Source organism: Tachypleus tridentatus, chromosome 8, assembly GCF_004210375.1.
Source record: "Tachypleus tridentatus isolate NWPU-2018 chromosome 8, ASM421037v1, whole genome shotgun sequence".
Lineage (NCBI taxonomy): Eukaryota > Metazoa > Arthropoda > Merostomata > Xiphosura > Limulidae > Tachypleus > Tachypleus tridentatus.
In genome coordinates, this window is record NC_134832.1 from 12832573 (window position 1) to 12857726 (window position 25154).

A 25154-nucleotide genomic window follows, 5' to 3' on the forward strand; every position below is an offset into this window, starting at 1 on the left:
TTATTTGATCTTTGCTATTTATGGACATGTTTGGAAATCCTTTGCCAAAGCACCCAACTAAAAATTTAAAATATTGAGTAATCATTATTTTAAGTTGGAAATTTCTATACTTTGTTTAGAGCAAAAGAAGATAATGTTTTATTTGTTCAGTTATTTATTTTTTCTTAGCTGTTTTTGCTTGAACTTATTTACTGAATAATATTCCTGGAATTAGCATTTTGCATCTATTTCATTCTTAGATACTGGAATGAACCCATGTGGCTGCAGACACATTTCTTCCCAACTAGACAGTTTCTCTGAATAAGCCTGATGATTTATTATCAAACCTTTTTAGCTGCCTACCTTACCTCATAAGAGTTATATAAGTTTGGATGAACTTTAAAAAAAGTTTTAGTTTTGGATGTTTACAGAAATGTTTTGTTAAAAATTCATTAAAAGAGGTCACAGAGGTAAGAAATGGTTGAAAAATGGATCAGCGAAAAGGATCTTTCTCTGATTTAAAGATTTAGTTAAGTATAGAGAAATCTTTAATGTTAAACACTTATATGTTGGGCAAATTACCACATAATTTCCACTCATGAAGACTGAGTTTCTGAAAATATGGATGGAGAATGTCTGATCCAGGTTGTCTCCACAATGACTTCCAATGTTGAAGAAGTAGAGGTGCAGATACTGAAGGACAAACCATAGTATAACCCAGAACAGTAGCCAAATAAAGGGAAAGGCATACAGATGTAAACCTGTCCAATCCTGCCTGAATGCATTTGCTGGTAATGCTTGAGAATGACATATTGGAGGCCAAAGCAACTATAGTTGAGAACTCCAACAAGTTGAAAAAAGCATAAATCTTTGAAGACCTGACTGAGAGCAAATCCACTGCAAATCCCCATGATGTAGCATCAATTCTGTTTGGTTGAGATAAATGATCTGCAATTATATTCATTACTCCTGGAACATAACATGCAAAAAGGCTGATACAATGGAATTGAGTTCAGTAGAGAAGATCCAAGGTGCAGAAACAAAAGTCTTGAGAATGTTTGTTTCTCCTTGATGAGAAATTTAAGATACAACCATGGAATTGTTGAAATGTATTGTGACAATTTTTTCCCTCATAACAGACAGTTCTGAACTATTGCCTGATGTACTGCAAGAAATTTGAGAATGTTGATGCAAAGGGTAGACTTCTCTTCTACTCAAGCACACTGGAACTCCTGACCTTAATGATAAGTTCCCCATCCCTGAAAAGATGCATCTGTGAACAGATGGATCTCAGGACAAGGTGTTGGAACATGTATCCCAATAGTTGTGTGGCTCCCGTCCAGCCACCATTCAGAATTAATGATGTGAGATAGGATGATAAAAAGGATTAAAATGCATGATTCATTGGTCAAGCAGCAGCAATCACTGCTTATTCTGAAGGAATGAGTGGCTCAAGGGATGCCCAGACTTCCAAAAGAGAGAGAACCATATGCACAATAGGAGGAAACAAAAGTTAAAGTCTGATGATTCTATCTATGGCTTGAAGCCTGAGGAGGGTTGGGTTGAGTGCAACTTAAGTGAACTTGGAAAAATACACCCAAATGGATGAGATAGTGCATCGGTATGAAAATGGATTTCTTTAATTTGATAAGGTAGGACATTTCTATGACTTCTGAGAGGAGAATCTGATAGTGTTATGCTACTATATGACAGGATGGTGCCAGAAGGAGCTAGTCATCCATATAAAGGAATGCAGGTGATGAGAAAAAACTTGAACAACTCTACAGAAGACATACAGTGCTGATGGAAGACCCAGAAGAAGGGGCCAGAATTGTAGGATCTGACCCTTATACACAAACCTGAAAAACTTCCAGGAATATTCTGCTTTGCCAGAACCTGGATCCCTAGTGAAAGAGCTCCAAACATCTGGGAAGTGATGCATGTGTGTGTGTGTGTATTTATACAGCTTTGCAATCAAAGAGAAAAATCTTCACCTCAAGAGTGGAATTGCCAGTAAAACTGGTGACATCCCTATTTAGAGGTAGAGCTACAGACAATCTACAACAGCATAGCTGTATATTACAATGTAATGAGTGCATCTTCCCCACAGAGTAGACAATCAGTAATTAACACAGATAATATCATCCAACCATGCACGTAGCATGAAATGCAGCATTTAATTCAAAAGCTGTTGTCGCGATGCTTGAATCTAATGCTTCCTGAAGTTGCATGTATGAATTTATAATGACACAACTAACTAAAATTAAATTTTTCTTTACCTTTTCTGTTACTATCTATTCTATGCTTCATTTACATGCATATCAACTGTGAAAGGGAATAATTATAGTTTCCAGAATTTGTATTTACAGAAGTGTTTTGTTGTTTACACAATGCATGCATATTTTAACATACAATACAAAATATTATATACACATTCCTGTTGATAAACTATGTATATTAATCTTAATCATTATTTTAATAATGATTTTTGAAAAGTTAACAGTGCAGATTATAATGACGTAAAAATTGACCTAAGCTTACTAATGTTTGACTAAACCAAATTCATTGACAGATGCATAAAATTATATTTAATAGCAATGGTTTTTCTAAAAAAAATAATATGCCTTAAATCTTCACAGTACTGCGACAGATTCTGGCCAACTCGGTCTTTCTGTTCAGTTCATTTAGTCCTTCTGCCCACCACTCCAATACACATCTTTTACTTCTTGCCAAACTGTACATGGTAGGCCACTCCAGTCCAACACCAGGCAGCATTGGGAATTCAGTTTCAGGTTCCTATAGAAGGAGGAGGGTCCCTGCCATCTTCACTTCAAGCCCAGTGAGGCAGAACAGTGAATTAACATTTGTTCTGCAAACAAGTGAGGAAAAATATTAGCTGTTTCTGCTCCAGTACAATACCAGATCACCCAGGAACCCAACTTCTAGGTAGTGATAAAATGGGAGAAAGTCAGTCAGAGGGGTGAACTGTACAACACTGACAGAACACCAATGCTCTACTCTCTTACAAAGTGGAAATGGTCACACTCAGAAGACATCTTCCACAGACTATCATCACATTTGCCGGGAACTGGTAAGTGGCAAGAGCTACTATGATCCAATAGAAGAGAAGCACAATGGTGAGTTTGGATGAACATCTCACTGAAAAACTGTGTAACAGATGACAAGGAATACCCTAATTTTTTTAAAAAGAAGTTGTGTATGAGGTTTTAAACTAGGTGTGAAAGATGGGCAGAAATCCTTTATTTGCCTTGTCCAGAAAAGTGAACACTGCAAGGACACCTTAAAATGTCTTGTGAAACACCCCATAACATTAACCTGATATGATCTAAGAAGGTCAAAATGTTGTCCTGTATTTTGTTGTAATAAAAGTGTTAATATCCATATCAGCTATCTTGAGAATACATTTTCACTTCAAGTGAGTTTCTTGTCATCATGAACTAATGGGACTAAGCAAACCAAAGAGGGGCAAGAAATTGTTTCAAGGGTGATAGATTTATGACAGGTCACAAATCTCCCATACTTTTGAGAATGAAAGAAAAAAAGAGAGTTAAACCCCACAACATTCTTATTTGGAGAGGCAAGGGATCACAGGGGATAGAAAGGCTACAGTAGAACAGTAAAGAGTGGGGACTCAGAATGAAAAGTCACAAAGTCCAAGAGAAAACATCTCAGTGACCTAATGTCTTAACATATGGAGCCCCAGGCATGTGAAAAAGGACAGCCAAGATGTGAACAGAGTGGAGTTGAGGTAGTCTCCAGAAACAAGCCACCTGTGAGACCTGCAATAGTCAGCCCTTTGAGAGGGAGTATGTTGAAAAGTAAGGAGAGGATGAGGAGCAGAAGTAAGGGCAACTATAAGGCTCTCAAGAATGAGAAAGCTGGTCCAAGAAAAGAAGATCAAAGTGAACAGAAGTGACTGCTGATGAGTTGCCTTAAGTCAAGTTTCCCTGTGTATAAAAGACTATCCTAAAACCTTATTCTGAAGGAAAGGAGGGTGCAAACAGAAATTTCCAAGATAAGAAGAAGAGAGGCAAACTTCAGAAATTAAGGCAATCTGACTAAGCAAATCTTGAATATAAAGTTAATTGGGACAATGTGGAACAAAAAAAAAATCAAGTCCAAGATGGAGAATGAGTAGAACAAATTTCCCCAGTGGAAAAAAAAAAAGAAAAAAAAAAGTGCATGCAGACAGAAAAGAAAACAAGCATGTAAGAAATAAAGTTGATCCCACTAAAGGCAGGAGAGGAACAAAGAAGGGAAAAGAGAATCTCCATGTTAAAATAACAGACTAAAGAGAAATGAAGTTGGATAAAATATGAAGAACCTTTAAAAAATGCTGGAAGTAGAAGCTCTGAAAGGACTTAGCAGCTAAGCTTCAGTAAGAAATTAAGGCAAAAAGTATTACTATGAACATAAATATGAGGAGAGGAGACAAAACTGAAGACAGTCAATGAAAGAAGATTCCTGCAACAAAGTAGCCCAAGGCTGGACTACCTGATCCTTGTTGAAAAGTGAACCAGAATCAAAAGCTGGTGGTAGAAATAGCTGGTCAAAATTGTTAAAAGTATCAAAGACAGGAGGTCTGGAATCCTAGATCCAAGAAGTAGGTACAATGGAATTAACCATTTAGTGTGTTATTGCAGTCATAACAGTGACAGTCAGGGAGCCCCCTAGTAGCAACTATAGACGAACCCTCTTAATGAGGTGTTGAAAAAGTGGATACACTAATTCATTTTTTAGCTTATTGGAATCAAATTTATTTTGCACTTGGGAGCAAACAAAAAATAAGGTGAATAGTTTCTTAGGTTAAATTAATAACATCAATGCAAATATTCCATAATGTTGAAGAAAAAAACAACAGATAAACAAAGCAGTGTCAAGAAAAAAAAGTTTTGTGAGCTTTTACTATGCATATTTTCTTCAAAGGGAATAACTGTGAGAGGAGGATGTGTCACCTTCCTATTGGAGGATGTCTGTGTGATGCTGACCGGGGCAGTGCACTTTGAACAAAATAGATACCCCTACACTTATTAAAGGCTTGAGATGTCCACAAAAATGTTTTGGAGTAGTATAAGATAATAGCAATCTGTTCTATGTATAATGTAGAGTTTTTGAAGAAAGTTCGTTTTTTTGTTGTAGAATAATATCAAAACAAATATTATAATTTGCCATATGCCTGTGAACACCAATGTGAGAATTACAGAATAGCTTGCATGTAGATGAGAACTAAGTTCACCCAAGACAAAAAATAGGAAATCGTAACACAAAAAATGTAATTAAAAATAAAAATGTAAAAATAATTATGATAAAAATTTTCAAACAAAGATTTAATGCCACAATATAAACTAAACAAACAAAATATATTTGTTTTTACAAGTGGCAAAGGATCATTTAATGAGTATATATTTTGAATATTTTGATAGACAAAAATCATACTCTAAATTTAACTTACTTCCGACCTATGACCTCTCAAATTATAGTTTGTTCGTGATGGTAACTCCATGGGTTTTTGACAATGACAGGTTGTGAATGTAACCCCAACAACTCCTCTTGTGTTTCCTGTGGCTAACCAACCATCCTGATAGTAACTTACTCTGTTCAACTTCCAGCCATCTTCATCAGGAAGTTCATCAGGTACTTTACCCATCCATGTTAGAGAAAGTACTTTGCAGTCAGCCTTAGTGTTAGTGGAACGTTCAAAGTGAAGGAACATGATCTCTTATAGATTTATCAAATCTGAATTGAAGGCTTGAAACAGCAAACAATGGTGTTAGAAGTACTGAGATATTTAAAGTAATCACTAAGTTTTAGATAGATACAAAATTTTACATTCATGTTTAAAGCCATTTTTCAACTTGCTCTTCGAAAGATTTTTTTTCATGTTCACACAAGATCCTTCTTCGAAAAAAGCTTCTGGCTATCATCTGAAAATAAATTCAATATGAACACTAAATGCCAATTATTACTAACTATTTTACATGCTGGTAAAATTCAATGAAAACAAACTAAATAGCTGAATCATTTTTCTTTTTTATGTTACAAAATGTAAAAACAATGCAATGGCAAAAATGGGTTACTAATTATTTACCTATTTATTAAACATTCAACAAAGAAAACTTTGCAACACAAACCATTATAGTATCCAAATATATAACACAATTAAAATTTACTATGATAGTTCATGTTGTTTGATCGGTCCTAGCAGTGTTTACAATTGTTTTTTATTGAAAGATATTTATGAAATACTTGAGAAACAGCCACATCCTCACAGGTGTCCAATAAAATTCTAAATATCATTGTCTATGTTCAATATTTTTATTGATAAATGGATTTTGAACAAAACTTTTTACACAGCTGTACACTGATATATAGTCCCAATATAGTCTGAGCACAGTTTTGTGAAATACTAATATAATTCAAATTAATATGTCCACAGTACATTTTGTATGAAGAAAATTAATTTTTAATATACTACATTTTAAAAGTTTAATATTTCAGTAAATGAATATACCATGCATTTTTATTTCCTTGTAATATTATATTATAGTGTATATATATATATATATATTGAGATTATTAGTCTTTATTCTATATGTGTGTGAATGTAGGTTTTGTTACAGTTGTCTTTATTCCTTTTTTATTCTGCTGCAGATACCTACCTTACCAACCAAAATAATTAAAATCCAGTAGTTGTCAAAACTGCTCAAAAACAGAGAGACATTGAACGTGCAATAAGTGACAACTGCAAACTACAGCTATCTCAGCAGCAGGTAAGACAGCAGATACTAATTAGCAAAGTAAGTATAAATTGGGAAGTAGTAGTAACCTTTCTGGAGATGGAAGATCTTCTGCCCTAAATCATAGAAGAGATTGGGGTTGATCAGAATCAATGAACAAGCTTCTTAGCTGAACTAATCATTCTGCTACTTAGGGATGTTGGGGTTCTTAAAATCCCTACCACACTACAGATACAGTGTTGAGGACATCTCAGTCAGGTGATGACCATGAAGTCAAGAAGTTCAGTATATTAACAATCATGGTTTTCCATGAGCAAGTAACAACAGCTCATTTTTCCAAATTCAAAAGCATACAGCAAAGGAGGATTTACACTGTTACCAAAAATGTTTCAGGCAAGTAACTGTCTGGAATGACTAAACTCTAGAACAGGCTGTACAAAACCTAACTGTGAATTTAAACAGACCAGGCCAAGACTCCATCATGCAACTGAGTGAGCAACAACTCTGGGATTGTAAGATAGCCATTATATATGTAAAAATGGCTGGTATGCGTAGAGAAAGCATTATGTAGAGAAGTGAACAACGTTTCTGCCTTCTGATGACGACTGAAGAAAATCAAAACATTGTTTGCTCCTCTACATAGTGCTTTCTCTACCCACACCAGCTATTTTTACATATGTAATTTTCTCTACAAGTGGGTTTTCTTGTCATAAAAGATAGCCATTATTGTGAGCAAAATGCATTGCTCATGGAATGTTGGACCACTTTCAAGTGAACTGCACATACCTTAGCAAATAGGAAGGTATACTAAGCTAATACTTTCAAGCAATGGCACATCAGGTATAGAAGAGCCAACAGCTGGTAATGAATGCTGCTCCAACAGGTCCAGAAAACCAAAGTTCAAGTTATATCAAATCCCTTAAACAAACATTATTTTCAAAACAAGAATGGTGCACAGTCTAGCTCTCTCAGTGCTGGGGGGAAGGGGCTCTTGGTATGTACATTTCATAGTACAAGAGCAAAAATGTTCATGAATGATACAAGAGTGACCAAATCACAGGCAGATCTCAAAACAATGGTATATCAAGAATTCTGGAATCATCACATGGTCCAATACTTTATTCTGATGAAAGGAGATAAACTAGATGTGAATGGAGAAGTAATGTTCCAACTATGTCTACAAGGTTACACTTGGAAAATGAAGAGAGTTGATTTCACTAGCGAATGAATGCTACAATTAAGACTTTGGAAGCATCACAGAGAGACCTAGATCTAATGTAAGTAATCCTTGGCATGCAACAAGATCAGGTATAGGAGCATAGTATAGATATCCATAAAATATGGCACTCATAAGAGCAGTTATGAGTGCAAGAAGAAAATGTGTTGTGCTATTGTTATCAGCTACCATGCAGTGGTTTCTAGCCTGGGGGTCACAATGCTAGAGTATGTTTGAGCTTTAAGAGAGTAAACTGTAAAATTGTTGTTTATCTTCAAAAGAGAATATCTGTGGATATCATTGGTCCATTCCTGGAAATGTAATGAGTTCATCAATAAATACTTTTGATCATCAACTTCATCGACCAATATGTTTAAACAATCAGTGGATGCTGCACTGGTGGTGACCTGGATAGCCTGGTTTAGAATACCTAAATAAATTCACTCAGATCAGGGAGATAACATAACAAGCCAATTGTTCTCTGAGTTGCCTAATGTGTTGAGGGCAGAAGGTGCATACTTCACCTTATCACCTCCATTTGATAGGTCAGTGAAATGACTGATACAGGCTGTCAAACATAATATGCAACTGAACAGAGATCAATAATTTGTTCTCAAAATGTGGTCATGTTTAATAAAAATACCTTACTCCTGTAGATGTGATGTACAGTTTTTCCAACATTAAGGGGACATGTCACAATACTCACAGGAACATGAGTGATTAAGACCCGCATTAGCTGACATGTACAAGTTTGCATTTCAAAAGCAAGGACAGGCTGCCATATGATAGAAGTGATGCAAAAAGACAGTAAAAATCAGGTAAGGCTTTTATATAAACCAGCAGAATAAAGGCTCTGAATAGAGAGAATCTCATTTTCTACTCTGACAAGTTGGTCTATTAATGCAGGAGATACAAAAGCCAAGGAGCATCCAGCTACATCCATACATAACCAGTAAACCCTAGTGAACTGGCTTAGATGAGAAGTTATTTGAGTCAGATGAGGATGAAATCACTGTTTGATCCCATTCCAACCCTGATGATGAGAAGAAAGGAGTTGATAGTACTGACCTGGTTGTTCAGGATGAGTCAGATGGTAAAGTAACAGATCTATAGGCAAGACACAGCTCTTATGGTTTATGGAACCAGCTCCAATGACTTGCCAATCAATATGGCTGAGATCAACTCCACTCATCAACAATTAGCACAGTCAGTAATTGTATAATTACTGACTGAAAAGAAGAGGCAGTCGATTCTTTTTAAGCCATCAAGTGATGATCACAATAAAATATATATATAGCAATCATCACTTGATTATCACAAATCTAAGTAAAATTCTTAGTGCATCACTAGTTCATCTGACTGGCAATAACAGCCAACAGTAAAAAACTCAGCCAAAAAGAATTACAACCCTTGCTTTGTAAGCTATCAGATTGGACTCTGCAAAAAGTCTTAGGTTAGGAGATTTGTTGGTGATTATTTCATGTCAGAAAAGAATAAATGCACAAGTCTTATAGCTCACATGTAGGAGCATTTAAATAGTAAGTACTATAAGCAAGAACTAAATGTAGTCTGTTGTAAGCTGTTAGTATATTTCACATGTAATGGAGATAATAAATATACAAGGCAATACATGTACCTACATGAAACATGTGAATGATCCTTTTATGCCTTTATGAAAATTATTCATTAGTGTTTATTAAATTAATGAATTAATCACATAATAAACATAACTATTAAGCTTCATGTGAATGGAAATAAAATGATTTGATCCAAAATTATCTGTATTATGTGAATTTCATAGACTATAAGAAATATAAACTTGTTATAACTACAGTTTTATATGCATTCTGACAGTCCATGGAACTACCTACAATGACTTGCCAATTTATATGGCTTGGATTAATTCCATTCATCATCAGTTAGTATCTATGAACACTGACTGAAATATTTTTTTTTTTATAAATAATTTCACTGTACATTTTTTAACGTTGTTTCAGTAAAAGATGTAGTACTAATGCACAAAAATGTAGGATGTGAATGTACTAATGGAGGTGAAAAATAACAACACATTGTGAGCCCTCTCTAAGTCACACCAAAACCAGTACTATGCTTGTAATTCTAATAAAAGTGTGATGTATTCTGATGTTCAAAAATATTACTTGAGTTTATCTCATCCAAATCAGCTTGTGTGAGGAACCAGTTTTGTAGAATCAACATTTATTTCTTCCTTCTGGATCCAAGCTCTATTTATGTGGCAATCAGACAAGGTACTGAGTTGTGACCATCTGTAAAGAATTTTGGAGCACGTCATGGCTATAAGGAAGTTATGAAAACTGTCTTTCAACCTATAAATCAAGTTGAACTTTTGACCAATTGGAATGTGCCAGCCTTTATACTTTCAATATAGACTTTCATTATTTGATACTGAATACTTGACCTTTCTCATTCTCTTTGTCTTGCATCAATCTGTGGTTATCCTGCCTTGTTGCTAAGTGCCTTGTTGTATGCTGAGTAATTAATCTTTGAATCCTTCCCAGGCAAAGAAGTGGATTCTGACAATGAATCTCAGGCTCTGGTAACTGGTCTGACATTAATTGTAGCAGAACCTATGAAAAAAAAAAGCACAACTATGAAAAGTAACATGCATGTTGTGAGAACTTTGTGAATCACACCAAAACTAGTAATAAACTAGTAATTCAAAGAGAACCTTTAAAACAAAGACAATATAAGTGTTAGTGAATTTTAATGGTAAAAAACATTAGCGAGTGTGCAGAATATTTTGTAGAAGTATCAACTGGGTGAACTACCACTGAAATTGCAATGGCAGCTAACACTTTATGAATCTCTATGTATCCCAGCAGATAACCAGAATACACCTGCTGACAACACCCAAGGAAGAAATAGTGTTGGCATAGAAGAAACAGGACCTACTGGTATGATCTGGTATGACATTGATAGTCATTAGCACTACCAAGTATGCTTGTATCTACAATAGTTGCATAACATTTGACCACCAGGTCCAATATCATTACTACTACTGCAATGGCAGTGCAGAAGAGGCAGCCAACTAATAGATCATCTCCCAAAACATAATTACTGTATATTATCAACATCTAAGGTAGGATTATCAACCATCCAAAGGAAACAAGGAGCCTCTAATTTGGCAGCTGTTAAAGCACCACTAGTTAGTTAAACAACCCCAGGGAACAGATCCAGAGAATACTAAAGGTGGAGCTCCTGATGAAGGTGCATATGGTAATGACCTACTGGCTAAGCAAGAGCAAACTTCCACCCAAAGGTGACATGTCAAGATTTAGCTGATATATGGACCAAAATTTTTTCTCTGCACAAAGTAGTTGAAGTAGAGGCCAAGGTATCCATCACAGCTCCAGTAAAATGTTCACCACTTGTGAGCAAACACAGCTGACATTAATAGGGTGGATAGGCAGATTTGGCATTTTATGGCGCAAAGCAACTTAGCTATTTGTGCCAAACATCTGGAAGAAACTTATGGTAAAGTAAAAGTATTAAAATTTGTAAAAAGGAACCAAGGTAAAACAAGACAAAGTTGTATTTTTGAATTAAAACTTAAATAGCATGAAATCCAATTTTTATATCATGTGTACAGCAGTATGAGATAAATTACAGTAATACTAGTTTTAAAGGACATTCTGTAGTATAAGTTGAATGGTCATAGCTCGCCAGGAGACTAATAGGTAAAAACAAACAAGCACCAGCATTAGTCACCTGAAGTTGGCCTTTCCAGTCCTGGTTTCGAGTTATGTGATGTTATGGCCATGTTCAGAAAGTAAGGTAATAGAAGTTGTAAAAGACTAACTGTAGTACAATTTTAATTATTATAACTCACCAGGATGACAAATGGGTAAGTTCAAACATTAGCATTAGTCACCTGAAGTTGGCCTTTCTAGTCCTGGTTTTGAGTTATTTGAACTTAGGGCCATTTTCTAATTTCATATCAAACTACTTGTACTTCAAAAAGGAATCATAAAAAATGTCTAATTTATGAATTAAAAACTTAAATAGTGTTAAAAAGGTCAATGACCTTTAAAAATTAAAAACATTTTTAAGATGGACAGTGTCATCATCACCGATGACATTGTCCAACATTACAGGTAAACCTTGGGACAAAACATGTCTAAAACAGTGCCGTCATTGAGAGTTGTAACAACAGCAAGACAGTAATATTTGGCTTATTGTGACCTGAGTGTCACACAAACAACATATTGGTGCATCAGTCCCAGACAAAAGAAAGCAATGAGTTAAAAAACTGTGAACAATGTGTAGTTTAGTGAGGACAACTTTCTCTTTCCGATTCTTATGGAAACAAGACACCAAGGGTCCAATAAAGGGTTTTATTTCAAAAAGTTTGTTTTCACATTGTTCACTCCAACTTGACTGCCAACTGGCATGGAGCCAAGCCTTGAATACAGAACCAAGGTGGAAGACGACATGGAAGATGTTGAGCACCCTTGTACACATGACATGTAGCTGCTTGATGTGTGGGATAAAGGTCAGGTTGTGGTCAAATATAAGTCCCAAAAACTTGCCTCAGGAATCACGGTAGGCACAGCTTCACCAACGCAGAGTTCAGGATTAGGGTGAATACCCTGTTGATGGCAAAAGTGCATGCAAACAGTTTAGGAGAGAGAGGTTTAAACTGTTTGCTGTGATTCATGTCAGTAAATTATTGAGGGCAGTCTGTAGTTGTTGCTCAACATACCTCATATCTGAGGACTGATACGAGATGTGGAAGTCGTCATCAAAGAGACCGTTTGCAACCGTAGGGGGTAGTTGTCCACCAACATCATTAATCTTTATAATGAAAAGTGTGACACTCAAAACACAGTCCTGAGGGACTCCAAGTTCCTGTGGGCAAGTGTCAAACCCACATGATCCTGGAATCACCAATTCATCAAAAAATGTTTAATAAAAATCAGTAAATTGCCATGCAACCCATACAAGTGGAGGTCTCACAAGATACCATATCTTCATGTTGTCTTATAAGCTTTCTCATGGTCAAAAAATAGAGAAACAAGACGTTGTCATTTGAGAAAGGTTTCCCCGATTGATGTTTCAAGTAAAATCAGGTGATCCATGGTAGAGTGCTGTCTTCGAAACCCACACTGGGTGGGTGAGAGGAGGTTGTTTGATTTGAGAAACTAAACAAGACAAGCATTAACCCTTCTCTCTACGGTCTTACAAAGAGAGCTCATCAAAACAATTGGATGGTAGTTCAAAGGAATCTTGGGATCCTTCCCAGGTTTAGGAAAAGGGAGTACAATAGCATGGTGCCAAGCATTGGGAAAAACATTCTCCTGCCAGATCTGGTTAAAAACAATCAGAAGAACAGTAAGAGAAGCAGGAGAGAGATCTGGTTAAAAACAATCAGAAGAACAGCAAGAGAGGCAGGAGAGAGATGGCACACCACCTCTTAATAAATATCATTAGGTCTGACTGATGTACTGCCAGACTGATGAAGAGCAAGTTTAAGTTCCACCAGTGTAAGGGGACAATTATAGTCATAGAGATGATTAGCCTAAAAGGAAAGAGGCGATCATTCTACCCGTGTTTTGATGGTTAGGAAGATGGAGGATGAAGTAGAAGTGCTAGATGCATGATAAAAGTGTTTACTGAGAGTATTAGCAATGCTCTGAACATCAGCAACTACCTGGCCATCAGAGAACAAGACTGACAGGGGGAGGGCAGAAGGATACTGGCCACTAACCTTTCAAATGTTGTCCCATATGACTTTGGAACTGGTGGTAGGAGAAATGCTAGAATTGTATTTAATCCAAGATTCTTTTTAGTCTTGATGTCTAACCTGCTGAGCATGTGCACAGGCCTGCTAAAATGCAATGCAGTTTAAAAGCATGGGATATCTACAAAAGAAATCCAAAGCCCATTCTTGGGCTTTTTTTATCATGTGACAGGCAGAATTTCACCAAGGATGAGGATATTATGGGAAACATGTCAAGATTTTATGAATACACTGAGTCAATATAGTCATTTCTTTAACAGATTGTTTAGGCAGAGTATTCATGATGAAACTTTGTAGAATGGATGGCAACTGCCTGTTGTGGAGACACAAGTGTAGAGGACGACATTTTTAAAGTCATCTGCCTTTCATCTTCAAATCAACTTATCAAAATTAAGACTTTCAATTATTAGAGTGTTTTTATTAGATTATTTGGACTATCCATGTAATCAAAAATATTATGTTATTATGTTTGATTTTTAAGCTACTTAGACTGATTTTGAGCTTCCAACAGGAGAAAAATCAATTGCCGAGCAACAGGCATTTTCAACTTTATTTTCCTTAATGAAATGCTGATTAGGGGGAATGCAACTGTCTGGCAACACTTGCTACTAACTTTTTTTTTTGTTTTTTAATTTTTGAACTAGAGGAAAGAAAATTCTGCCAGAACCTATCACCAACATTGTTTCAGTGTTTTTCATTTTTTTTTACTTCTTCTTGAATTTCTTACTATAAGAAAGACAACTGTTTTGCAGCAAGTCTTTTTTTTTAGATGCAGAATAGAAGCTCACAGAATGGCTCCAAGTTTTTCATGTACAAATTTTTTAACTTGTAGCTCCTTAATCACCTGACTGATTTGAAATTTAATTATTGTTTCTCACTCAGGAGGTCAAACCCTTTCATTTGACATATTTGATCATGCCCAAAGTCTTAGATTAATTTACTCTAATACTGCCTCAAAGAATTTCAATTTGCAAGTTGGCTAGTATAAATTATGATGAGTAATAAAATCAAATTGGGTACATGCACCCCTATGCTCAGTATTGCTGGTACCAAAAATACAGCTAATAAAAAAGAAAAAAAAGTGTCATAAATTAATGCTCTAATTTTCCTACACTGAAAATGTATTTACAGTTGGTACTTCCCTCTTCTCACAACATTAGCTGTACTTATCCATTGCTACCCTATATATGCAAACATTTTCTTCACATGTCAAAAACCTTTTGTCCTTCCCCCTCCACTAAAATCAGGTGATTCCAACAGGTTTTTCATGTAAATCATCATGGGTCACCTTTCCACCGTTAGGAGCATAGTACACTCATGTGATGCACATTACTCCCTCTATCAAACTGTCACTTCAACAGTGTGTAGAGAGGAAATGTGAGAGAGGGAAGTACCTATAGTAAATAGATTTTCAGTACAGGAAAATAATAATGTCCAATGTTGTATTTTCCTCTGCCACAATATTAAGTAAAATCCTACATTGATTATGAAGAGGGACTGGTGCAAGGGAAGAACAATCATTCCCTCCAAAAGCATCCAAAGGATACTTCTGTATATGAGAGTTTCATTCAAAACACCTGAAGAGATAAACCACACTACTTCTGAATCACTTATACACTTTGCCTCCATGTGGAATGTTCAAGATATAAGAGTGGAAAATGAAAGGAGCACATCTGAGTGTGAAAGAATGTGGTTGGAAGGAGATTCTAACCAGAGAAAGATATTGTAACACAATCCCACAATATGAAAAGTGGTTAAATAAGGATGCACTCATGGATGTAGATTAGCTAGGGTGCAACAGATCATACTTGGTAAGTCCACTACATCCAAACCCTCCTTGCAGAGTACTGATTACTGCATGAGGGTAGGATGAGGATCATACTGTCTTCACCTCAAAACTGAGAACTGGAGAATTAAGAAACACTCTGATTCCCAGGTATGACACAAAAGTTAGCCATGAGCTACTGATCCTGGAACTTGACATCTGGCATCAAAAGTATATTTACTGCATGCAATCAATTCTCCCAACCATAAAACAGGCCAGGACCACCCAAATGTCAGTATCATGCCTGTAAGAAAAGAGACTGCAGGATAGCCAGACAGAACAACTCTACGTGCAATGACTATGACCCATAACACAGATGGGAGGAAACCTAATTTTAACCAATGCTGTATTCAGTATACTACATGACACATAAAAATTGATCTTTAACTGTGTTTTTTAATATATACTTTTAAATTAAGAAATTGAATACTATATATTGCTAAAATTTAAATTATAATCAACAGTTTTATACCAAAGTTACTAACATCAATTCATGAAATATTGCATTTAACCTGTGACCTGTTTGGAAAGGGTTAATAGTATTTTGCTTGAATTCTATAGCCATACTTCAATCTAATGGTTGTATCCTAACATATGGACAATGTGATCCACATGTAAAGAGTTAATAACATTTTGCTTGCATTCTACAACCACACTTCAATTCAATTAACTAGTTTTATCCTAACCTACAACAGATCCAAGCATTCAATGGATGGTGCTAATTATATATGTGAAAATGGCTGGTATGGCATGATACATAGAATTTTCTCAACCCATACCAGCTGTTTTCACATATATATTTTTTTCTACAAGTGGGTTTTCTCATCATCATGGATGGTACTAATTGATTGTCAGGCTCATTAATCAATTACATTCAACTCATAGATTATTTTTACATGAGATTTTCTTATTTTTAGTTTGCTTGAGTTCTTCAAAAACATTTTCAATCTACCATTCAATTTAATAAAATAAACATCTTCAGGTACAACAATCTAGGATTTTATAACAAGTTACAGCTTGTAGAGTAGATATGATTTATTTTTAAAACAGGCAAGACATTTCAATTACACTATGTAATAAATATTGAGACCTATTTTGTTCCTGGATAGTATGCATTATTTCTTAATTGCTTATCTTGGAAAAGTCCAGAAAATGACCATTATTCCCTTCATACTTTTCTTTTGTGACCTGGATAATGAAATTTAGAAATTAACCTATTTTCTATGTAAAAACGGGGCAAATTTGCAAATTTTCATTTACACAAGGTCTGAGTAAAACAACATATGAATCAAGATGTACATGTATTTCTACTAGAGTTATACAAAAATGAACAAAAATGCTTAGAAGTGAGTAGTTTTTTGAGATTTGTGACTGTAATGTAAATCACTTTCATGTATCAGCCCTCAAATATAGTCTTCCATCATGTTTTTGTTGTATGCTCTTTGGTAGCGGCATTCAAAGTCCAGTGTGTCTTGGTGGTAGTGCTTGCCTTGCTCCTCTGAGTATGCTCCCATGTTCTTCTTGAATTTATCAAAATGATCATCAAGGATATGGACTTTTAGGGACATCCTGCAGCCCATTTCGCTGTAGTTTTTCACTAGAGTCTCAACCAGTTCTGCATAATTTTTGGGCTTGTGATTGCCCAAGAAGCCCTAAACCACTGCAACAAAGCTGCCCCAAGCTTTTTTCCCTTCCTACTGAGGTTCTTGGAGAATTCTGTGCACTCCAGGATATTCATTATTTGTGATCCAACGAAGACATTAGTTTTCACCTTTGCCTCAGACAGCTTAGGAAAGAACTCTCAAAGGTACTTAAAGGCTGCAAACTTCTTATCAAGAGTTGTGACAAATTGCTTCATAAGACCTAATTTTGTGTGCAACGGTGGGAACACCACCTTCTGGAGGTCCACTAGTGGCTCACACTTGACATTGTGCCTCCCCACATAGAACATGGTCCGTTGTGGCCAGTGCTTCCTGTTATAGGGCACTGCGGTGTCCCTGCTGTTCCAAAGGCAAAGGTAACAGGGAAACTTGGTAAAGCCTAATGTGTGTAAGAGGTTCATAGAAAATATTTTATATGTGATATTTTTTCTATACTATTGGAAATTTAAAAGAAAATTAAAGATATTTAAGTTTCAAAAAGTCTAAAATTAGTTAAATATAAAATCTTACTATTCAAGAAAGCAAAAATTGTCCATTTTACCTTTTACAGTTTTTTTGCAGTGCTTGCAGGTGAAATGAGGTGCCCAGGGTTTGTTTTGATCCCCAAAAGGCATGCTGAAATATGCTTTGTAAGCTTCACACATTTTAGCAGATGTTGTCACAGAGTATGTTTTTGCTCTTGTCTTGATAAATTGGCCACATACATAGCAGAATGCATCTGGAGAATGCTTACAGCTTCTTGATGCTATCTCTGATAAAATCGGGTCGGACTATGTGTTCACTTAGGCAGCTAAAATTAAACTGAAGTGGTGAGTGGTGAGCCCCTGTATATATATATTACTATGGAAAGTTCTAGAAAATTCTCATAAGTTCTACAACATTCTAAAAAGCCTTTGAAATTTTTCTATCAGCTACTCAGCACTGAATCTACCTGGAATGTTCTGGAAAATGGGTAAATTTGAAAATTTCATTACCCAGGTCACAAAAGCAAAGTTTGAAGAGAAAAATAGGTCTTTTCCATTTACTTTAGGTATAAGCAATTGGGAAGCAACACTTTCTGCCCAGGAACAAGAAATAGTAAAATTTTGTTATTGTTGTGATCATTCTCAGATGACAAAAAACACTTTCACAATTAAATCACTTTTTAATCTTAATCTTCTGTACATGAAAATACATACACAATGCAGTACAAATTCTATAACATGTTAAAAATACAATTAATACCATATCATGGTTTCTTACTAGAAATGTTAACAAGACTATGAAAATAATAATTCAGTTCTTCAATAATAATAATAAACTTGGACATCCTATGACGGAAATAGTAAATATTCTTGTCAGTGTGTGATACATTATGTACAGTTCAGTGAAAAAATATTCATGCTGATCCAGAAAAACGTACAGTACTTCTTGTTGTGATGATACTAGATGCTCTCTTTGTAGAGACTAAAATTATTCGTAAGGTTGAAATCAAAGTATTATAAGAACTATTAAATATGAAAAATATTTTTGACCCTATGCATAAGTTATAACCTTTTTTTTCAGAATTACATTCAAAATTTAATTAAATAACTTATCAATACACATGGCATCAAAAATCAGTTTATAGTTCAAAATTTAATATAATCTAAGTTTTAGTTTCTTACTTTAAAAAGGAAATAGTAAAATTCTTAATCTTTACTTTGTATTATGATGAATTTGAGCTTTGAAATGTCCATTGTAGATGTTTTTTCTGCCCTTTTATGATCTTGTGAGTGTCTCACTAGTTATATACTTATATTATAGATACCTACATGCTTGAACATAAATTTCTAGCCTCCAAGCTTCTTTACAGAAATATAAGCAAAAGTTAAAACTGCATGCTACATTCCTGTTCTCTAAAAAATCTCAATACATCTCTAAGAATTGCTACTGGATTATTTATTACCAATAGAGAGAGCAGTTCGTTCTATACAATATTTGTTAGGGAACTAGTTCTGTATTAGGTATTTGTCACACTTTGAATTTTTGCAATCAAGCTTTTTTGCTATAATCATGAAAGTGAATTTCTTTTAATCTATCTATTGATTTAGAAAACCAGTTAATTTAAAGATATTTTAGAACATTCTATTCAATTACCCTATATATGTTTTGCAATTTATATTTATATTTGAAAGCTCAAAATTTTTTATGCAAAGAAGTATCTTAAAAATTTAAATATTTTGTATTTTAAAACGTATATTAGGAAACTTCAAAAAGTTTATGCAGAATCTAGCTTTAAAAAATGAGGACTTCATAAGTTTACAATTGCAACAATAACACTTCAATATGTGTTTATTGAATATACTTCAATTATGATGTTTACAACCCATGGCCAATTAACTTCTGATGTGTTTAATGTTTTTGATGGAACGATTAGGACTCAAGTAATTATTAAGTACTGCAATAAAACAATATATTTACAGAAAATATACGGAAAAAAGGTTACCAGTTAAAATTTTGGAAATTAGAAACTATGTGCAAAGGAAATTATTCATCAGAAGAAAAATATATAAATTTATTTCCTATTTTTAAGCTATTAATTTCATTGTCCATTGATCATTACCAATTATTTCATTAATATTAGAATAAGAGCACACAACAAAATATGAAAGTTTTACCAAAAAAAAACAACTTTTGACATTATTTAAGAGGTTCTAGAGGTAATGCAGCTGAAATATCAAAATGTTAAGATGAAACAAATATTTTTATTCTTAACATGAAAATCACCTCACACTTAAGACTATTCAGAGTAAGACTGATTCAGAATATTCCATATAAATCTTTAGTAAAAATAATTGATTAAAAATTCTGATTTTCTTTTGTGTACAACAATCTTTTTACATTTATTAAATGCTTCAAATTTTGTGAAGATACACATAACAAATACAGAAGTGTAATAACATTCATTTTCCAATGGGTGATATGTCCAATGTACTTACCATTGTAGAGAAGGTTCATCAAAGTCATTTAATAATTTCTTGATGGCAAGAAACCCACTTGAAGTAAAAATGTATCTCAGGACAGCTGGTATGGGCATTAACCCTTCTACTAATAATACAGAGAATAATGTTTTTTACCTTCTTAGGTCATCTTCAGGTTAAAAGAGAGAGGTTGCAACTGGCCATATTAGGTTGTTCTCTGCTTTATTAATAAAAGTATTTTTAATACCCATACCAGTCACCCTGAGACACATTTCAGAATTTGTTCATAATCTAAAAAAAATAACTGGCAACTCTGTAAGTAGAAAAAGCACTGTAAGCTTTTAGGCAAGAAGTTGTTAATATAATTAAGATTAACATGTTTATGTTCAACAGTATAGGCTGGAAGCAGCTATGAAAATATTCTAGCATGTTGAGAAATTACTAAATTGAACAATTAAGCATTGTTTAAGTTGAACATAATGGCAGCCAGACTACTTTTTCTCCATTTTCAATACTTTTATTAAGCAAGACTAGTCACAATTATATGATGATGTAATAATGGAATGAAAACTAGTACTCTTTGTTTGTAATTAAGCACAAAGCTACACCTGGATATTAGCATTGCAAGTCCACAGATATATCACTGTGTCACTAGGGGGCTAACAAGTATTGGGTCAAAGGTTATGTCATCATGTTTGACTTGCATTCAAAATTTTATTGAACTACTATTTTTTAATTTATGTCAATAAGTTTGGAAGCAAATTTTATAACTGAAACTTTAATATCATATATGAATTAATTCCTTAATTTAAAAGTACATATTAAAAGAATACACCTAAATATAGATTTTAGTGGGTTACATGGTATGTTGAATGCAGCACTTTAAAATTTGATGTTTATGATGTTACCAATTTATAATTTTATACAAATCATAAACTCTAATTACTATAAATGACAGTTAGAATATAAAATAAAAACCTCATATTTTTTATTTTGCTGAAATATGGTTTGTGTACTGAATCAAATACAGTGGCTCCCTTTAACTCTCCATTTTTTGAAATGCTCACTTATATACACTTACTTCAATATATACCATGTGAATAACCAATCAACAGCTTAGAATGTCCCCAGAGTTGTTCTTCCCACCATTTTAATCTTTGAAAAATTTTTCACTTTGTTTTGATCCACGATTTCAATGAAGTAAGTTGTCTTTAGTTTGCTCAAAATTTCACATTTTATAAAATCTAAATAAATCTTAGTAAGATCAATAAATTAGTGGAATTCTATGGTATCAGTGTAGTTATGATTTTCTTGTTATTCAACTGTATATATAAAACCTAAAAAAAATGTCTTTGATATTTTTTATGTAAGAAATTTAAAAGGCTTAGCAACCTATGTCCAGCAAAAACTGAGAACAAAGGTTATAGTAAGAAGAGATAATTGTTTGCTTTACTTCATTTTTTCTTAAAATACAGAAAAATAAAAAGTTCAATAATCTATTTTTAAATAGTAATAATTTATATATATAGTATAATAATTGAAATGTTACTGTACATTACAAAATACTAGTCCACTAAAACATAGCCAAGCCAAGACAAGGAAGACTAAAGGTCAGTTTTATGTTACTGGATAGGTGACCTAATGCAAGTTATGTTTTGTTAGGTAGGCATGACTGGAAGGTGAATATAATAAAGAATAATAAATATACATGTTCATATATAACATTATGAAACTTAAGCTACGTAGACTAAACACTTGTATTTTCTTCTTATAATATGCAGTCATTCTAGCACGAAAAGTATAATTTATATTTATATTCCAATTTTATGATGATTATGAGGTTGGTTAAGTGACATACCCCACACAGTTAGAGTATAGAAAATAACATAACATATATAGTCTTACTGAAAACCAATATTTAAAATGTATTTAGAAGGTTTTAGAGATTATGCAAATAATGTTTGAGATTTTTGAGATGAAGAATAGTTTTTCATCATAACATGAAATCACTTCTCACTTGGACTAGTAAGGAAGGACTATTTTCACAAACAAATATTTAGTAAAAATTTTTCATTAAAAGATCTAATGTTTTGTGTATGAAAAAGCTTGTAATCTTTACTAAAGGTCTACCATTTTGTGAAAATACACATACTGTAGCAAAAGTTATAATGTGTGCATTTAAACAAACTCATGTATATTATACCGAGCCGGTTACAAAAAAGAGTTAAGAAAACCATGGATGGAATGAAATTAAGTTAGATGTTATCAACAATGAAAACCAATAAAGACAGAAGACCAGATGAAACTGTAGTAGAACAAATAAAATGTTTGGAAGAAGTTGGTAAAGTTCACATCTATTAGGTTATCCTTTAAGTAATGTCCGGTTTTAGGTTTAAAAAAAAATAGAAAAAGGATTTAAAAGACTTTTCAGAAACAAGAAATTAAAAGTATCATTATAACTTAAAAGACTGAAAGAAGGAAAGACCATGAAAGATAGAGGTTGACTTGTTTCAATACTATCTAAATGAATGAATGTATCAACACTAGAAATTCTTTGTGTCTTAGAGAGAATAGATCTGGTGAAGATCATAGTCACTAATATCCTGTTTGGATATGGTAGAGACAGTCACAATTAAATAAAATTCCCATTTCTGTAAATAGGTTAATTATTTAAAGGTATTATATGTTGCTAGACTGTCTAGTATTTCTGAAATAGTAAAGTCATTAACCCTTTCATGATGGATCAAGTGTCAAAGGCAATGTCATCATGTTTGTTGAGTTACATTCAAAATTTTATAGAACTAATATTTTATGAATTTATGCCAATAAGTTTGGCATCAAATTGTAGACTAGAATTCAAACTTTAATATCATATATGACTTAATTTCTCAGCTTAAAAGTAAATATTAAAAGAACCCACCTAAATATTAAATTTTGTAAGCTACTTGGTGTGTTGAATTTCTTCCAAGTGGTTTTCTCATCTATTTATTCTATTAAAAGGTTACCACATTTTTTCAAACCAAGATTTCAAGGAGGTATGCTGTGTCTTTATTCTGATTCAAGATTCATATTGTTTTAGACCCAAATACAACTTAGTTACTAAGCTTGATAAGTTATAATGAAATTATATAGTATCCATAGAGTAATTAGACTTTTTGGCTATTATATTATATATAAACCCTAGAAATAATATTTTACTTCACATTCTCTGCATGGGAGATTTTAAAACACTTAATATTAAACAATATCAAATCTTATTACTCATCTATATATACTAATAGTCATTTATCTCCTGATAAAATTTTCTTCCCTTGCAAATATCGGTCCTGCTTTATTAGTGATCTCCTATTCATTAAATCAGCACTATCTTCATCAATAATATTCCTATTATTTCCTGTAGCCAAAACTATATATTTATATATAATCTCCTAAGCATTAGTCATACATACAGGTGAAGAAAAGGTTCCTGAATATTTATCTAACACTGGCTTTCACTGAGCTGCTCATACCTCAAGGACATTGATGAAGAAAGACTGCTCCAAAGGAGACTAAATATAAAATGAGTGAAAGTATCTAGAAATGCACTCAATTAAGTTAGAGAGACATTAATGAAAAGATGTAAGTTCTGGTGAAATGGAAGGAAAATGAAAACTCAGTTTTGTGGAAACTATGGAGTCATGACAGCAATGATAAGAAAAAATAGAGTAAAGAAAGAATGCAGAGAACCACAAAATATCTTCCACTGATTTGTCATAATCAACTGCAGGGACACAAAAGAAGTAAGAGATCCAAAGATCAAGCTTGAGCATACGAGAAAAAGGAGATATGAGAGTCTTCACAATCAGAAAATTTTATATCTTAGAAATGTAAGCTCCCATAAGTAATCTTGTGAGATTTCTCACTTTTGAAAGTTTCAAAGGAAACCCATGGAGTGTGATGACAGTGGTTCCATAGGATCACACCTACGGAACTGCATTTCATCTCTTCCAGGGTATACTCTTTGCCCAGGAAAAAAGGAAGGAAGAGGTAAATTCCTAGGTGAACAAGATATTCGATGGGAGAGAGGAAAGATTTGGAAATACTGATAAGGTATCCAGAACAAACAGATTCTCGAAGAAGAGAAGTACATGGGGAAGACTCTTCTGAAAAGTCAAGCAGGAGAAGCCAATTGTCAATGTAGAAATGGAATTACAGTCCCAGTCAATGCAGATGAGAAACAGAGACCTTCACCATGCAGTTGAAGATGTAATGGATAAAAGTAATGCTGGAATGAAGAGCTCAAAAAATGGAAGATACAATCTTAATGCTCAAAGCAAAAGAAATGTTTGAAAGAATACTGCAATGTAAATATGAAAGAATGCATCAGAAACATCAAGCATTGGCATTTATAGTCTGGATGAAAAAACATTCCATACACAAACATGGGACAACCAGAAAGTGAATGATGTAAAAAAAGGTCATTAACTGGATATTAGTACCTATGAGTTTTGAGGACCATAAAGAGATGAGAGTAAGTGAAACCCTGAAGGAGGATCATACACCCTCTCTACAGTTTTTTGTCCAACAAATCCAACACCTCCTCCTTGAGACATTGAAGATAGGTGATATGGAATGAAGGAGGAAAGTAAATAGAATGAGGAGTGAGAGGGAGAAGAAAAATTGAAAGTTCATGGGTCAGAAATAAAATAACCTATTTGTCTGCAGAACAATGAAAGCATAGACATGCAATCTATGATAAATAGACTTTATGAGACCTGACCTGCTAATCACCAACAAACTCAGCAATTCAGATGTGTACAAGAAAGAGAATAGGAAATGGGAAACAAAAAATGTGAAAAAAGAGAGGCTTGGTTGAGGTATAGAGGTAGAGGGGATGGTTGGTACATTCTGGCAACTAGGGATGAAAGCAGGCATTGATGATTTATTGCCTCTACCTTTGATTCAATAGAAACAACAATACATCCAAAAACTTCAGGGTTAAAAAAGGTGGATAA

General features: G+C 33.9%; 1 protein-coding gene across 3 annotated transcripts in view; it reads right to left on the reverse strand.

Annotated features, from left to right (window-relative positions):
• The window catches only part of LOC143258545 (tubby-related protein 4-like), an 86738-nt gene that overhangs the window by 55852 nt on the left and 5732 nt on the right, over positions 1 to 25154 (reverse strand). Inside the window, exons 2-3 of one of the 3 annotated variants that reach the window (XM_076517677.1) lie at positions 10391 to 10559; positions 5453 to 5924 (exon numbers count right to left, since the gene is read on the reverse strand). In XM_076517677.1, coding sequence (XP_076373792.1) covers positions 5453 to 5713 — 261 coding nt within the window. In that variant the 5' untranslated portion in view covers positions 5714 to 5924; positions 10391 to 10559. Of the gene's footprint in view, positions 1 to 5452; positions 5925 to 10112; positions 10560 to 25154 lie in introns of all 3 variants that reach the window. The other 2 variants (XM_076517676.1, XM_076517678.1) reach the window with 2 other exon arrangements.